This window comes from Rhyacophila brunnea, unplaced genomic scaffold, assembly GCF_057557595.1.
Source record: "Rhyacophila brunnea isolate RB1 unplaced genomic scaffold, BYU_Rbru_1.0 scaffold_8, whole genome shotgun sequence".
In the NCBI taxonomy this organism is placed as follows: domain Eukaryota; kingdom Metazoa; phylum Arthropoda; class Insecta; order Trichoptera; family Rhyacophilidae; genus Rhyacophila; species Rhyacophila brunnea.
Window position 1 is genome coordinate 26,469,999 of NW_028233350.1, and position 14,267 is coordinate 26,484,265.

Sequence of the window (14,267 nt, forward strand, 5' to 3'; positions counted from 1 at the left end):
ACCGGTGTCGCGCTCGATATAATATAGGAGGGCTTTGTATTCGATAAAGGTATCTTTGTATTATGTTTATGAACGCCCCAGAGCTAATGAGTCAACGCATAATTTCGCGATATAAATTAGAACATAAAACTGGCTGCGGTAATAAAAACAAGTGTATCGACGGCTTGAGAATGTAGCTGCCGACGGAAAAGTGTACCGGGCACGCGTTGACTCATTAGCTCTGGGGCGTTCATAAACATAAAACAAATGCTCTTTTATTCGAATACAAAGGCCTACTTATTATATACGAGCGCGACACCGGTGTTCCGTCTGAAACGGGCCTAAGTTAACAATTTTGGTGTCTTTCACACACTTAGATCGATAGTCTAATCTCTAATATCTCGATGCTTGGTATGTCCACGAAGTTGGGGAGGATCAAGTGCGCCGTTTTAGTAAGATGAACGTTGAAAAACACTGACATAATAATAATATACATAAAGGCTTTTCTTAAACATCTGGTTACTACCCACTTAATGTTTATATCGAAATATATTTGTTATTTTGTTTATGTAAAAATAAAATAAAACACAAATAAGAATAATTATTATTAACTTCGTTTTTGATGCAAAAAATAAATATTCCACACCCACCGAAAAATAAAGCCACTGACGAAACAAAAGTTTCTCAATAGGCGCGTCCAATATCGTAAGTATATTAATTAAATTACACGATGTACGAGTACTATGCCAAAAAATGTTATAATGATTTATAACATAAAGAAGAGATTTATTCATTACCCGTTATGGATATTACGGCATACCATTTATTACAGTAACCTTGAAACTACTCCGTAATAATCTGTGGGCCGAAAATCACTGTACTTATTCGAAAGCCACAATAAAACTATCATGCAGCTTGGCTATGATACAATGTTTATGATGACAGCGTGCATATGAAAATATTTATAAAAATATTGTAAGTTTGTTTTATAGTTTATAATTTAGCAGTGGCGTAAATATGTTTTAAGAATATATAATTATAATTCGTCACTGTACAGGCCAATTGTCGTAACCCTCAAATATCAAATTGTTCAGGAAGTGAAAAAAAACTGTGGGCATTGGATTTACTTATTATTTTATATAATATTTATTTATGATTTTATTACAAATTGAGTGAGTAATTCTGTACTTACCCTGTGGCTTAGGTTTAGAGAGGGTTCCAGCATTTGGCTGGAATATTTTTTATCAAGTGATAAATGGCTTAAAAATAGTTTTAAATTATTTTGATATGAAATATTTTTTGGGATTTATGATACATACTTGGCCAGTTCGTATAAGAGTATGCAATAAGCCGTTACCATCAAAATGTCACTTTGGTGATAAGTGAGGGTTACGGCAATAATTGGCCTGTACAGTAACGAATTATTATAAACATCTGTTACGAAATTAATATGTTAATATGAATGTAATTTCTGTTTTAGATATAAAAAAAGAGTTTACGATTTTCTTCTTATTTTTCTTCTATCCCTGATAGTACACAAAAGTAAATTACCACGGTCGATCCTAAATCAATACGTGTGGATTTTGAAATTGAATTTGTATAAATGTATCTTCTAAATTGTTTGATATATTTTTTTCTTTGTTCTAATTACGAGTTATTATTGGATTTTTGTTGGTAAGTACCTATTCATTAAATTTAAATGGGATCGATGTACATAAAGATCAAAAATAGTTGAAAGGGAAAGGGGGTACGAGAGAAAGTGTTTCTAGACTTTATACTACTTATAGGAACGTATACTACTTGCAGTCATAATATTTTGTTGCCTAGGTTTTATAACAGAAATGTCTGTTTATAGAGTGACTACTATACTGTATTGTATCCATTGCCATCTCCTGACCCCAGCCGAGCACGTCTCTGGCAACCATTACCTTGTATTCGATGTTTGAATAACAGTTTAAATCTGACAACCGAACGGGTCGGGCCGTAAAATTGCTCCATTGGTCGCTCATAAAAAATGCCGGTACATTTTCCATTTTCATAACCTAACTTTGTATCTTGTGATTCTGATTACTGGTAGAAGTGACGGTTAACTTATTCAATACGGTTGTTATATTTAGTAGTCTTCGTTAGGAATAAACCAACGTTTTAGTAATATCATGGTAATTGCTGTTCATTAGACAGTGTTTTTGGCGGTAAAGACCGCGACTTGAATTTAAATCGCTGAAAAATCTAAATAAAAACGTTATTTCGACTCGGTCATTGAATATCGTATAATATTCGCATCTGTTAGTGTAGAATGTAGATACATAAATACGTATAATGAAGTAAACTTATTTAATAATGAGTGTTTACTGAGGTTTATCAAAACAATAAAATTAACGTGGAGTTGTGAGCGTTGTGATAAATTAATAATACATTTTAGTAACTACTAATGTTAGCTGTCTTAAACTCAACCATAGAACTGTTTAAATTTTTGTCGGTAGGTACTTTGTTCTCATGGTAGATTGACTCACTACCGTCTTTATTGAAAACCTTACTAAACCTTGTGTGCATCATTATTTTCAATAAAATATGTGAAAGTAGTAAAAAAATCTTCTGGAAGTGAATTGTAATATCTACCGGTATGATCTGTCTGACGTTGGTGGTCAACTTTGAGAGCTCATCTTCGTTTTGGGCTATCCGAAACTAGGGATTGCAATACCTGTATTTCAAAACCGGGATTCCAGTATTTATCGATACCGAAATACCGGTTATAAATATCCAAAATACCGATATTTTTGATATTAAAACGTTTGCTTTTTCGAAAACGAATTTAATGTTTTTTCCTTATGACTTGCATTACGTCATATTCCCTATTAAATTGGGTAGAAGCTCTGTGCTGCCAATACGCAAGTATTTTTAGTGCATACGCTACTCTGTACTTTTTATGTAAGGATTTCATCGATCAAAATACACCATTAATCCTTTAATTTAACAATTAAAAATACAGGAGAGCTTGATTGACATTTCAGATATCTTACAATACCTACCGGCTCAGCTTGCAAAACATACAGACTTCTGTGCACTTTCAAAATTAGTATTTCTATTATTATATTTTTTAATGTCAAGAGAATATTATGTAAGCACTTAGATACGTTTGATATAAAATATTAATGTGTTTAGTTTTTTTCATATATGTTACTTATATAAATACCGATATTCAATGAGGAATACCAAAATACCGGTATTGATATTTTCCTTCGGTATTGCAATCCCCATCTGAAACAGCACCTCGCTAGCTACCTTTTATTCCAGACCAATTTTTAATGTTTTTTAACCACGCGTTTATAATAATATGTTCTGTTTTTAATAATTGCGATTAACATTGCTAAGTTATGGTAATATCACATTTAATTAAGCAGAAAGATACTTAACGAGAAATATTGATTTTTACATATCTATTATTTTAATTTGAATATACGATAGATGGGTAAATATAAATAATAATTATTATTGGTAGATAGTATTTTATTTCTGCTTAGATCTTAGATCAATATATTAAACTGAGTTATTGTATAAGCCATTATCTTTCAATACATGATCTTAAAATTCTCTGCTTGATTCCGAAGTAGTTTAACCTACATAGGCAATATAAAAAAAGCATTACATAAAAACCAGTATCGATGGAACGTGACAAACCCAATGTTAAAACTTAGATAACATAGAGTAGGTATTACTTTGCAAAAATCATGCCTAGCAAAAACTATGTAAGTAGGTACCTAATTATTTTTAAATTCAATAAGCCAACATTTAAATGCAGTCGAGTTGTCTCTACGTCATATTTTATTTATTTTATTACCTACCCAAATTAATTTCCAACGAAAATGATACTGTAATGACTAATAACGTCTAAATATATTGTTATTAACCATTTAACAAGGTTATCAAGAAATAATCTTGATTTTAGGGGATTTAATTCAAGATACTCTGTCATAATTACGGTGAATTACAAAAAACTCCGCTAAATTTCATTATGCCCTATGATTTCATATATATATATATATATATATATATATATATATATATATATATATATATATAAAAAATATATTATTATGTAGGTAGTTATAGGTATAATAATAATATATAATGATAAATTTTATTATCGATGATTAGTGAACAGCATTGTACCTATGGAGTGACAGCTATTATTTAAATCTATCATGCCCCCCACAAGGGAGGGCTGACAGTGATTTAGCCTAGGGGGCCGGGTTTAGAGGGTGGGTGGTGTGGCGGGTCGACCAGTTAAGTGAGATATGACATACACCATGAATTTGCATAGCAATAGCATACAAAGTCGCCTGCGGCACTATTTCACTTGAAAATATTAACATTCTAAAATACGTGGCTGTGAGATGCAACTTGATGTGGTATCATGATTAATATACGTGTAGAGTTTTATTTTATAATTATTTTTAGTGTATTTCCAGACTAACGAAAATAACTATTTATCTAATATGGCGAAGGGTTGCATGTTACTTGGCTACCACAAAAGGAGTGCTATCAGTGTTTCATAATATGATGCCGAGTGCTAACAGCTCAATAATTAAAGTGGATTTATTTATAAATACAAAAAAATGCTAAACATACACGGAATACCCTTAAAACATCAAAAATCGTGGTCTGAGGACCGGATTTAGGATGTGGGGACCATGAAGTCAATATTTACTCAGTATAACGTTAACAATTATTAATTAAGTTGTACAAACGTATTCATTAAGTAGCTGTTCGGTTACTCATGTTAGATGATTCTGATTTGATGTCAAAACCGAAATAGCCAACAACTCAACAACAATAAATTACTATCAATAGATCAAGACTCATTAGATCGGCTGAATGGCTGATAAATTATCAGTCGATAATCTTTCCCCATATTCACCACCCCATGGAGGCCCATTATGTTTCACTTAGGAGCGAACATGGTGTATTACATAGGTATTACTACAACAGCGATAATTATAAATTTATATAATTCATGTAGGTATAACTTAATAATAAAATTATTATACGTTTAAAAATGATGTAATCTAATTTATTATCATTTACAAAAATACCATTAATTTCATTATTTGCACATCCATTGTCGGCCGCCGTGGATCACGGGCTTAAACCCACGGCTGGTCAATATAATATTAATTCATGTTGTGTATATTGTGTGTTCGATCCAGTACAAGATTCATATGGTTTGGGCGAAGGACTCATAACTATTCCTCATAAAATATCTATTAATACAACCACCACCATCCGAAGGGCCATGATAATAATATATTATATTGTGGTCCGCTTAGGAATATAGACATTTGAGTACCTAGTTTAGTATCAAAGTGGGCCATAAGCCATTTACAAAATTTTACAGGAGACTCACAAACATGTGTGAAGTGTCCGTTTTTCATATAACATTCACATAACTTTAAACTCAAAAATCTCTATGAAAACTACCGTTTTTTGGTACTTTTGGTGATTTTTTTGAAAAGAGCATCAGTGGGTGAATGAATTTATTGGGAGATGGCGTTTGGCCCACTTTGATACTAAGCTAGTCTGTCTAACTATTATGTAAGTTATTACTTAGCAAGTTAATTCGTATAAAATTAAGTAGGTAACTTACCTTCGAAGAATAAAAATTAATTCAATGGTCTTCCTCGAAATGATTTAGGTATATTACGATTTTTTTAAAAATTCTAGAATGCATTGTAACAAGTTAACTGACTGACTAACACACAAACTATTTTGCTAAATTGTTTAGGAAATCCATTTATTAGTCAATTTTATTGTTTGTACATTTTTTACGTAAGAAACATAATTTTAAACTTAATATAGCGGAATGAAGTTCCTTAACGCTCGGAAACTTAAAAAATAGTGCTGTGATAAAAAAGTGATATGAAGGTGAAAAACCTTAATTTTATTTTTGTAATAGTGATAACTGTGATAACCTCTGCACGGGGTGCAGTCGTGCCCCCTCCTTGGGCGGATCCTCGCATCAACCCCTGTGCAGCTCGTCCGAGGGGATGGCAAATGCTCTACTGGCCCCTGGATGGAATGTGTTATAAAATATTTAAGGTAAGCTGGTCAAAATACTCGTACAATTATTTGTATAAATAAGCTTGAATATTGTAATTAAGTACCTAATTGATTTACTCCGTTTTTTTTATTAAAACTGGTTGCTAAAGCCTATACCTATATTATGACAAAGAGTTTTTACCACAGAAAAGAAAAATAAATAGAACTCTGATCCAAGGTCCTGCAAACGCTGCAAATTGAAGCAGGATTTTAGAAGTGTGCGTTAATAGGGTGGACGGACAAAAAATGACCTTCACAGCGCACACAGAGCCGCATCATTGATGTCTACTTTTTATTAGAAATATTTCATACGAAACAATATAATATTATAAATACATATTACTAATATTGGTGTTTTAACGCGTTTTTTAAATTAACATACTTTTCACACACAGTTATGAATATACTTTATAGAAATTGAAAAAAGGATATTAATTGTATTTTGTAGTAAGTATATTTCTATGTTTGTACATTGTACAGAATAATTATGAAAAATATTAAATATAATTATTAAAACCTCATCAAACTTATACGTGACATAATATATAAGATTAAGTAATAACAAGATAAGTACATAAATATTTACATACAAAGGTAATTCTAAATAGGCATAACATTAATCGCATTTATAATTATATATTAACAGAAAATATTATTATATAACATATAAATCAAATATCAAGTTTTTTGACTATTCTGTCGCATGTATAATGGAAGATCTCTCTAAATATGGCATCATCACTTCCCTTCCGAATAAATATGGGTAGGTACAAAAAGAAATTTTAAATAATTGCTTACTTGATGACAAAACGGTATCTAAATACACTACATTAACGGTGAGCAATAATTAATAACTGAAACATTTAATCACTTGATTTTATTTTTTTTATTTTATAATTAAATTGAATATTGACAGTAAATAAATGCACATTTACCTATGCATATTGCATATGCAACAATAAATCATTTGATTATTATAAATATTGTCTAATATTCCCTGTCTGAAATGCGGCCCTGTTATTCAAACAAAATACACGCATTATATGCATTACAGTGGTGCGCGTCGCACTCGTCAATAACGTTTAACATTGTTTGTGCGTGAACGTCAAATGCCATGCAGAAAATAAATTTTAATGCATGTTACGATATTGACATAAATATTCAAAATAACAATAAAAATATGCTTACTTGTGAAATGTAGTTGCACTATTTGTTTTATTTTTCATATTTGTATCATTACCACAACTTTTTACTGAGCAGATTGCTATTTTCAATTTTAAATGAACATAAAACCGACAGTAGTTGTCAGGGCAACGCACAAGTTTAGAATAACGTTTTATTAACACGCGTTTAATGTTATCCTTACCCGAGATCGGTTGCCTGCGTAGCCTTACCAGTTGGGTATTTCAGTTCCCATTATTTCTGAGTTCCCTGGTTTTTACTAATAAAAAGAGAGTCCATGGGCATATAGTTGCATTGTAACACTTGATGGAGATTTAAGACGTTTTCGGTTCGGTTGAATTTGTGAAGCACATTATACGGAATGTGATAGATTCAGCTAGATGAAATCCGGCTCGCTACAAATATTATTAAGATATTTGTGATGTGTTCATAATATTATTATGTATGCACTATAGAAAAGTCAATATGTTTAGTGTTAACAACATCACTTATACGTAGGTTCCTATATTATTTGTAAATGATATGCAAATGGCGGTCTGTTGTTGACACTGTTAGATTGATTACTTATTTGTGTACCTGCTGTCATTTTAGAATTCACACGAATATAAAAATAATAAACTTATTTTTATCAATAACTAATCAGATTCACTTTCGCATACATAAAGGGCCCATCTCATTTAATTCAACATCCTAGATATAAGCCATTTATAAGATATTAGCTATACATAGATTTAATGTTTTTTTGTTTATTAATAGGTACCTAGCTGACGATGCTATATTTAAATTAACGATATTTTTTTTATATTAGCATTTATTTCTAACACCATGACGATGGTTTTTTATCGATAGGCACCTACCTAAAGATATTTTCAAATAATAATATATTTTTTAACTTATTAAAAATGTTTAAACCGAAGAAACTAAAAGTACCTACATAATAAAATCTGTGGAAAGAGTCCAAAAATTAAATATTAGTTTAGATAATGCCTGCATTTATTACTTGGTATCGTCTAAGACTTCACCCCCGTGAAATATGGAAGGAAAGGTAGTTAAGAAATACTTACGTAATAAAGAAATTACACTATATAATAATAATAATAATATGATTGTTCGATTACTAGTTTCGCACTTCTTTACCCGCGTCTCACTTCATATTGTTGCAAGTGTATTATTTTCGAGATGAAGGACGACGAAGCGTGTAGTCCAGGGTTGGCAAACCTTTTTACGTACGTGTGCTAGAATTTCCCAAATATTATTTTTCGAGCCATTTTTCATGATGAAAAATAGTTTTTAAGAATCCTATATAATAAATGATGATGTTCTAGATACCACTGACAGAACATAGCACACGTCATATAATAGCTTTATCGCTTTTTTTAAATACGCCATACATTTCGGTCCGACAATTTCGAAACTGTCTGCCAAAATTACTACTACTAGTTCCACCACGTTTTTGTTTCTCATTTAGTGCAGCCATTTTTTGTTGGTAGAAATGAAATTGTTTGTAAATGTATAATCTAGTTTGGTTCTTTACGTACAAATTGACATCAGAATTGGTCCGATCGGATGAGGTATTTTCTCGCTACAGTGGTCTCAAGCTATTGTAAATCGATAAAAATTAGAGGTTAGCTGCGTGGCATCCCCGCCGCCTGATGACGTTAGTGCGATAATAATTTATGTGATATATTAAGCCTAAGAAACGACCTATGCAATTATATATTTACATTAAACGTAATGCTTATTCTTGAAGAGTATTTGCGTGTTATTTTTTATGCAATGCGATCTGTAATTTATTATTATGATAGGTTTTTTCTCTCTCTTTAAACGCGTGCCACGCAAAATCATCGCACGTGCCACTAGTGGCACGCTTGCCATAGGTTTGCTACTAGTGTTGAAGTCTATAAATTTTGCTAGTTTCATCAATATTGGTGTAGTACAACAGCTGTGGCGAACCTAGAGCACCGAATAATTAAATTTTGATGTCTACAATAAAAAGAGTTCTTAATAATTAAATTATAATAAGTATATGAATTATTTGTATAAACGTTGTAATATGTATTTAAATTTAAAACTATAACCGATAATTACACTACCTATTTGATTTTGTTCCATGAATTATTATGATTACTTATCATCAACGCAACATAATACCTATAGGTTCTGTTATGGGTTGGTTTTAATTAAAAGATATTATTAATTATATTTAACGTTTCTTTTATTCCCGATTTATAACACAAAATCACATACAATTATTATTTCTGGTAAACTAATATAATGTTGAATATTACAAGGTACACAAAATTACAAGGTACACAAATGCGTCCTTCTTGTGAGACGTCCAGCTGTCGAGTGGTTTGTTATTCTGGAATACTTCTAGGAAGGAAACAATAAAAACAAACAAAAGAAATGAACAAGATGCGACATGTTTCAGCCGCTCGAACCCGCTGGGTGACTAACTAACGGTACAAATTTGAATGGCACATAACACCTCCCTTCAAAAGAATAAACTTATGGTACACAATTTTTTTACCATGAGTTTGGTTAAAGAAATTATAATCATATTAATACATTGGTTTTCGAAAATAGATTTTGTTGTGAACAATAGATTGTGATGTGTGACAAATAGATTTAGAACAATTGAAGTCATATTACATACAGGTATATATATTTTTTTTTTTTTTTTTTTACATTTAGAAAGACAATAAAATTCTTAATATTAGTACATATTATAATAAAGTAAATAATAACATAATCCTTTGAATGAGATTATTTATTGTGAGGGATCTAAATTAGCTTGCTTAATTCTATTTGTGTGAACCTTAACTAACTTATTCTGAACCTTAATTGTAACATTTAACGGACTGTTAACCTTGACAATTTCGTAAGGTCCTTGGAAATTAGGAGATAATTTTTTTGATTTATTTATTTTAGAGGCGTTATTGGTTAAGTATATTTTATCACCGATTTCAAATGTTCTTAATGTTTTGTCCTTGTTATACCTTATCTGAGTTTTTTCTTTTCCTTTTATCAAATTGTTTCTAGCTATTTCATGTGATTTCGTTAATTTAAGTTTAAGATTATCGATAAATGAATCGTATGTGTACTTGAATTCAGATGTTTTTAGAGCTGTCGGCAAACTTGGTGGATTTCCAAAAACTAATTCGAATGGTGTAAATTTTGTGGCGGTATGCGGAGTAGTGTTATAACTAAACATGGAGAATGGAAGCCATTCATCCCAATCGGTTTGATTCGGAGAGATATAATGTTTTAGATAATCAGCTAAAGTAGCGTGACTTCGTTCTAGGGATCCATTACTGGTAGGCGTATATGCGCTAGTTTGTATCTGTTCGATTTTAAAAAGTTTGGCTACTTCCTTGAGAATATTTGAAGTAAAATCCTTTCCTTGATCGGTAAGTATTTTATCTGGAATTCCATATTGACAAATAAATTTTGAAGTTAGTTCCTTTGCAATGGTTACTGCTTCATGATTCGGGATTGGGTAACATTGAGAGTATTTTGTTAAATCGTCTTGGAGGGTTAATATATATTTGTTTCCACTTTCGGTTAAAGGTAGAGGACCTACTATATCTAAAGCAATACGTTCAAATGGTTTTAGACTGGTGGTAGTAATTTCTATGGGCTGTTTTAAGTTTTTTTGGGATATTTTATTTTTTTGGCATGATTCACATTGTTTAATATACATTTTAATATCCTTTTGCATATTAGTCCATCGATATTTAAGTCGTATACGGTTCAAGGTCCTGTGATATCCTGAATGTCCGCTTAAAGGAGAATCATGGTATTCCTTAAGTATTTGTGGAATTTCATTGTGATTAGGGTTAATTATTGTATTATGACAAATAGTGATATTTATATTTGAGTTATTGAAAACATATTGAATAATCTTTTTAATTTTTTCCCAATTGAGGTTATCCAAACCACAACCGAGTCGTGGAAATGAAATATTTGGTTCTTTGTTATTTTTAAGAATATTTTTTAAATTTGATAATGCCAGAAAAACGGAATTATAGTTTGGTTTTTCCCAAAAATTTTGTTTTGTGATTAAGTGGTAAATATTATTTTTACGAAATTTTGATTCGAGTACATCTCCTATTCTCGAATGTGTACTAACTAATTCATCATGATTGGTAATGATTGTACTTATTTCTAAAGCTATCCCTTTGGACATTGATTTATCATTTGAAATACAGTGCGCAATTGATTGTTTTTGATTTAGAAGGGATTCGTCGATTTCATTTAAGTTGACATTGAAACGTTCATTTTGTTTCTCGAGAAAGTCATTGTATGAATATGAAGGATTATCGGTAAAAGGATTATTTACAAGAACAGTATTTTGATTTTCGATTCGGGACAAAGCGTCAGCATTAGAGTTTAATTTACCTGGTTTATAAATGATTTCGTAATCGTATTCCTCTAATTTTAATCGCCATCTAATGAGTCTAGAACCGGGATCCTTAACATTAAAAAGCCATGTGAGAGGACGATGATCCGTGATTATTTTAAATTTTCGGCCATAGAGATAGGGTCTGAAGTGTTTACAAGACCAAACGATCCCGAGTAACTCCCGTTCAGTCGTAGAGTAATTTGTTTCAGCCCTATTTAGTGTACGAGATGCATATGCTATAGGAAGATCTCTGGATATAGGTCCTTGTGATAATACGGCCCCTATAGCAAAGTTTGAAGCATCCGTTGTAAGGTTAAACGGTTGCGTGAAGTCTGGAAATTGTAAGACTGGTTCAGTAAGTAATTTATTTTTTAATGTTTCGAAAGCATCATCTTGAACCTTAGTCCATTTGAAAATTACATCCTTTTTTAATAAACAAGTAAGATTTTGAGAAATTTTTGAAAACTCTGGAATAAATTTTCTGTAATATCCTACGAGACCAAGAAATGATTTTATATCTTTGGTATTTTTAGGCTTGGGATAGTTTGTAATTGATAAGACTTTTGAGGGGTTTGGTTTAACTCCATCTTCGGAAATGATATGTCCTAAGTACGCAACTTCGTGACGCATAAATTCGCATTTATCCGGTTGCAGTTTAAGATTGTGCTGGTTAAGGCGTTGAAAGATTTCGCGTAGTTTCAGAGAATGGGATTCTATGGAGTCAGCGTATATTACAATATCATCCAAGTAAACAAAGCATTTAATTCCTTGTAAACCAGAGAGAACATTATTCATTAGTCTCTGAAAACACGATACCGCATTTTTAAGCCCAAAAGCCATTTTAGAAAACTGATAATGTCCTTGATCAGTGGAAAAAGCAGTTTTAGCTGAATCTTTAGGAGACATGGGGATTTGGTGGAAACCGGAGGCTAAATCTAGAATTGTGAAATATTTCGAGTGACCCAACTGATCTAATATTTCGGTAATATTAGGAATCGGATAACTATCATTAACAGTTACGTCATTAAGCTTTCTATAATCGATAACGATTCTCCATTTCTTTTTACCTGATGCGTCATTTTTTTTAGGTACAATCCAAAGAGGCGAGGACCATGGTGAATTGGAGTGTTCTATTATATTTTGCGAAAGCATTTTCTCGATTTGATTTTTAACTTCTGTCTTATGTACTTCCGGATACCTGTACGATTTAGTATATATTGGTACTTGAGATGTCACAGGTATTTCATGATGCGTAGTGTTTGTATGGGTTAATAAATCACCATCTAAATGAAATATATTATTGAATTCTTGACATAATGTTAAAACTGAATTGGCTTCTTCCGTATTTAAATGGGATAATCGTAATTCATTTTGAATTCGTTTATTACGCGATGGATTATTATCTAAAGATTCTAAAGTATTTGCAAAGTAAAGAAAACTTTCGTGTTCATTAAAAGGTTCGAGGTATATGTGATTAGACAATATATTAACCGACTTTTCACTATTATTAAGAACGGTCGCATATACCTTGTTTCCAGGACGTACCTTAGTTAGAGCACGTGATAGGAATACATCTGGAAGAATTTGAACATCTGGTATTATACCTTGGTTAATTTCAGGATTTCGAACAACTAATTCTATAAGTGTTTCAGATCTAGGCTTTAAGGTATACATAGGATTATTGATTTTATTGAATATAGGAATAATTTCATCGTGTATATGTAATGTATTAGTTTCATAGTCAATTTTTGCATTATTATTGACGAAAAAGTCATGACCTAGTAATCCGTCTAAAGGAACATTAGTGACATGGTTTGGAATAATGTGAATAGTATGACGAATTTGCATATATTTTAAAGGAAATGTTAAATTAACTGTTCCGATAGTTTTTACTGGATTCGGAGAGTTATCGATACCTTTGAGCGTGACGAGTTCAGTTTCATTAACAAGTTCGTTTCCATCCAGGGAACTTATTTTTACTAATGAGATGTCGGCGCCAGTATCAATCAATAATTTTAGATTTTTTTTTCTGTATATGGAAATTCAACATACGATGTACTTGGTTCTAATGAAAATATTCTGCCTGAATGCTTTGCACGTTCCGGGAGGAGGCAGGTCTCCTGGAGTGCTGGAAGTTTAAAGTGTTTGGATAATTTTGCGAATTTTGTGAATTTTGCGGAGATTGATCGAAAGAAACATTTGGATTTGTTTGATTAGTTTGAAGCTGAGAAGGATTCAAATTATTTTTAAAACGATTATTGTATTGTCGTTTTCTGCACTCTTCGATTAAGTGTCCTGATTTTTTGCAATACCTGCACACTTTATTTACTGAAGTTTTGAACTGATTTATATTTTGATTGTTGTAATTGAAATGATGTGACTGATTATGATTATTATTTTTATAGTTTATGTGCATACCTTTGAAATCATTTAAAATCTTATCCTCGTCTATAGCCACGTTTGCTGCTTCTGTTAATGTTGTTGGCTTAGACAATCGAACTACCATAGACGTTTGAGGATGGATTCCTAGCATGAAGGTATTTAGAGCACTATCCTCGATTTGTTTAATCCGACCTTTTAACTCGTCGTCATCCTTATGTATTAG

The 14,267-nt window shown here is 31.5% G+C and overlaps 1 protein-coding gene across 1 annotated transcript in view; it reads left to right on the forward strand.

Annotated features, from left to right (window-relative positions):
- The first annotated feature begins 1,945 nt into the window (after window positions 1-1,945).
- The window catches only part of LOC147064081 (uncharacterized), a 34,116-nt gene continuing 21,794 nt past the window's right edge, over window positions 1,946-14,267 (forward strand). Inside the window, exons 1-2 of the mRNA XM_085958902.1 lie at window positions 1,946-1,999; window positions 5,762-6,075. Coding sequence (XP_085815028.1) covers window positions 5,896-6,075 — 180 coding nt within the window. The 5' untranslated portion in view covers window positions 1,946-1,999; window positions 5,762-5,895. The remainder of the gene's footprint in view (window positions 2,000-5,761; window positions 6,076-14,267) is intronic.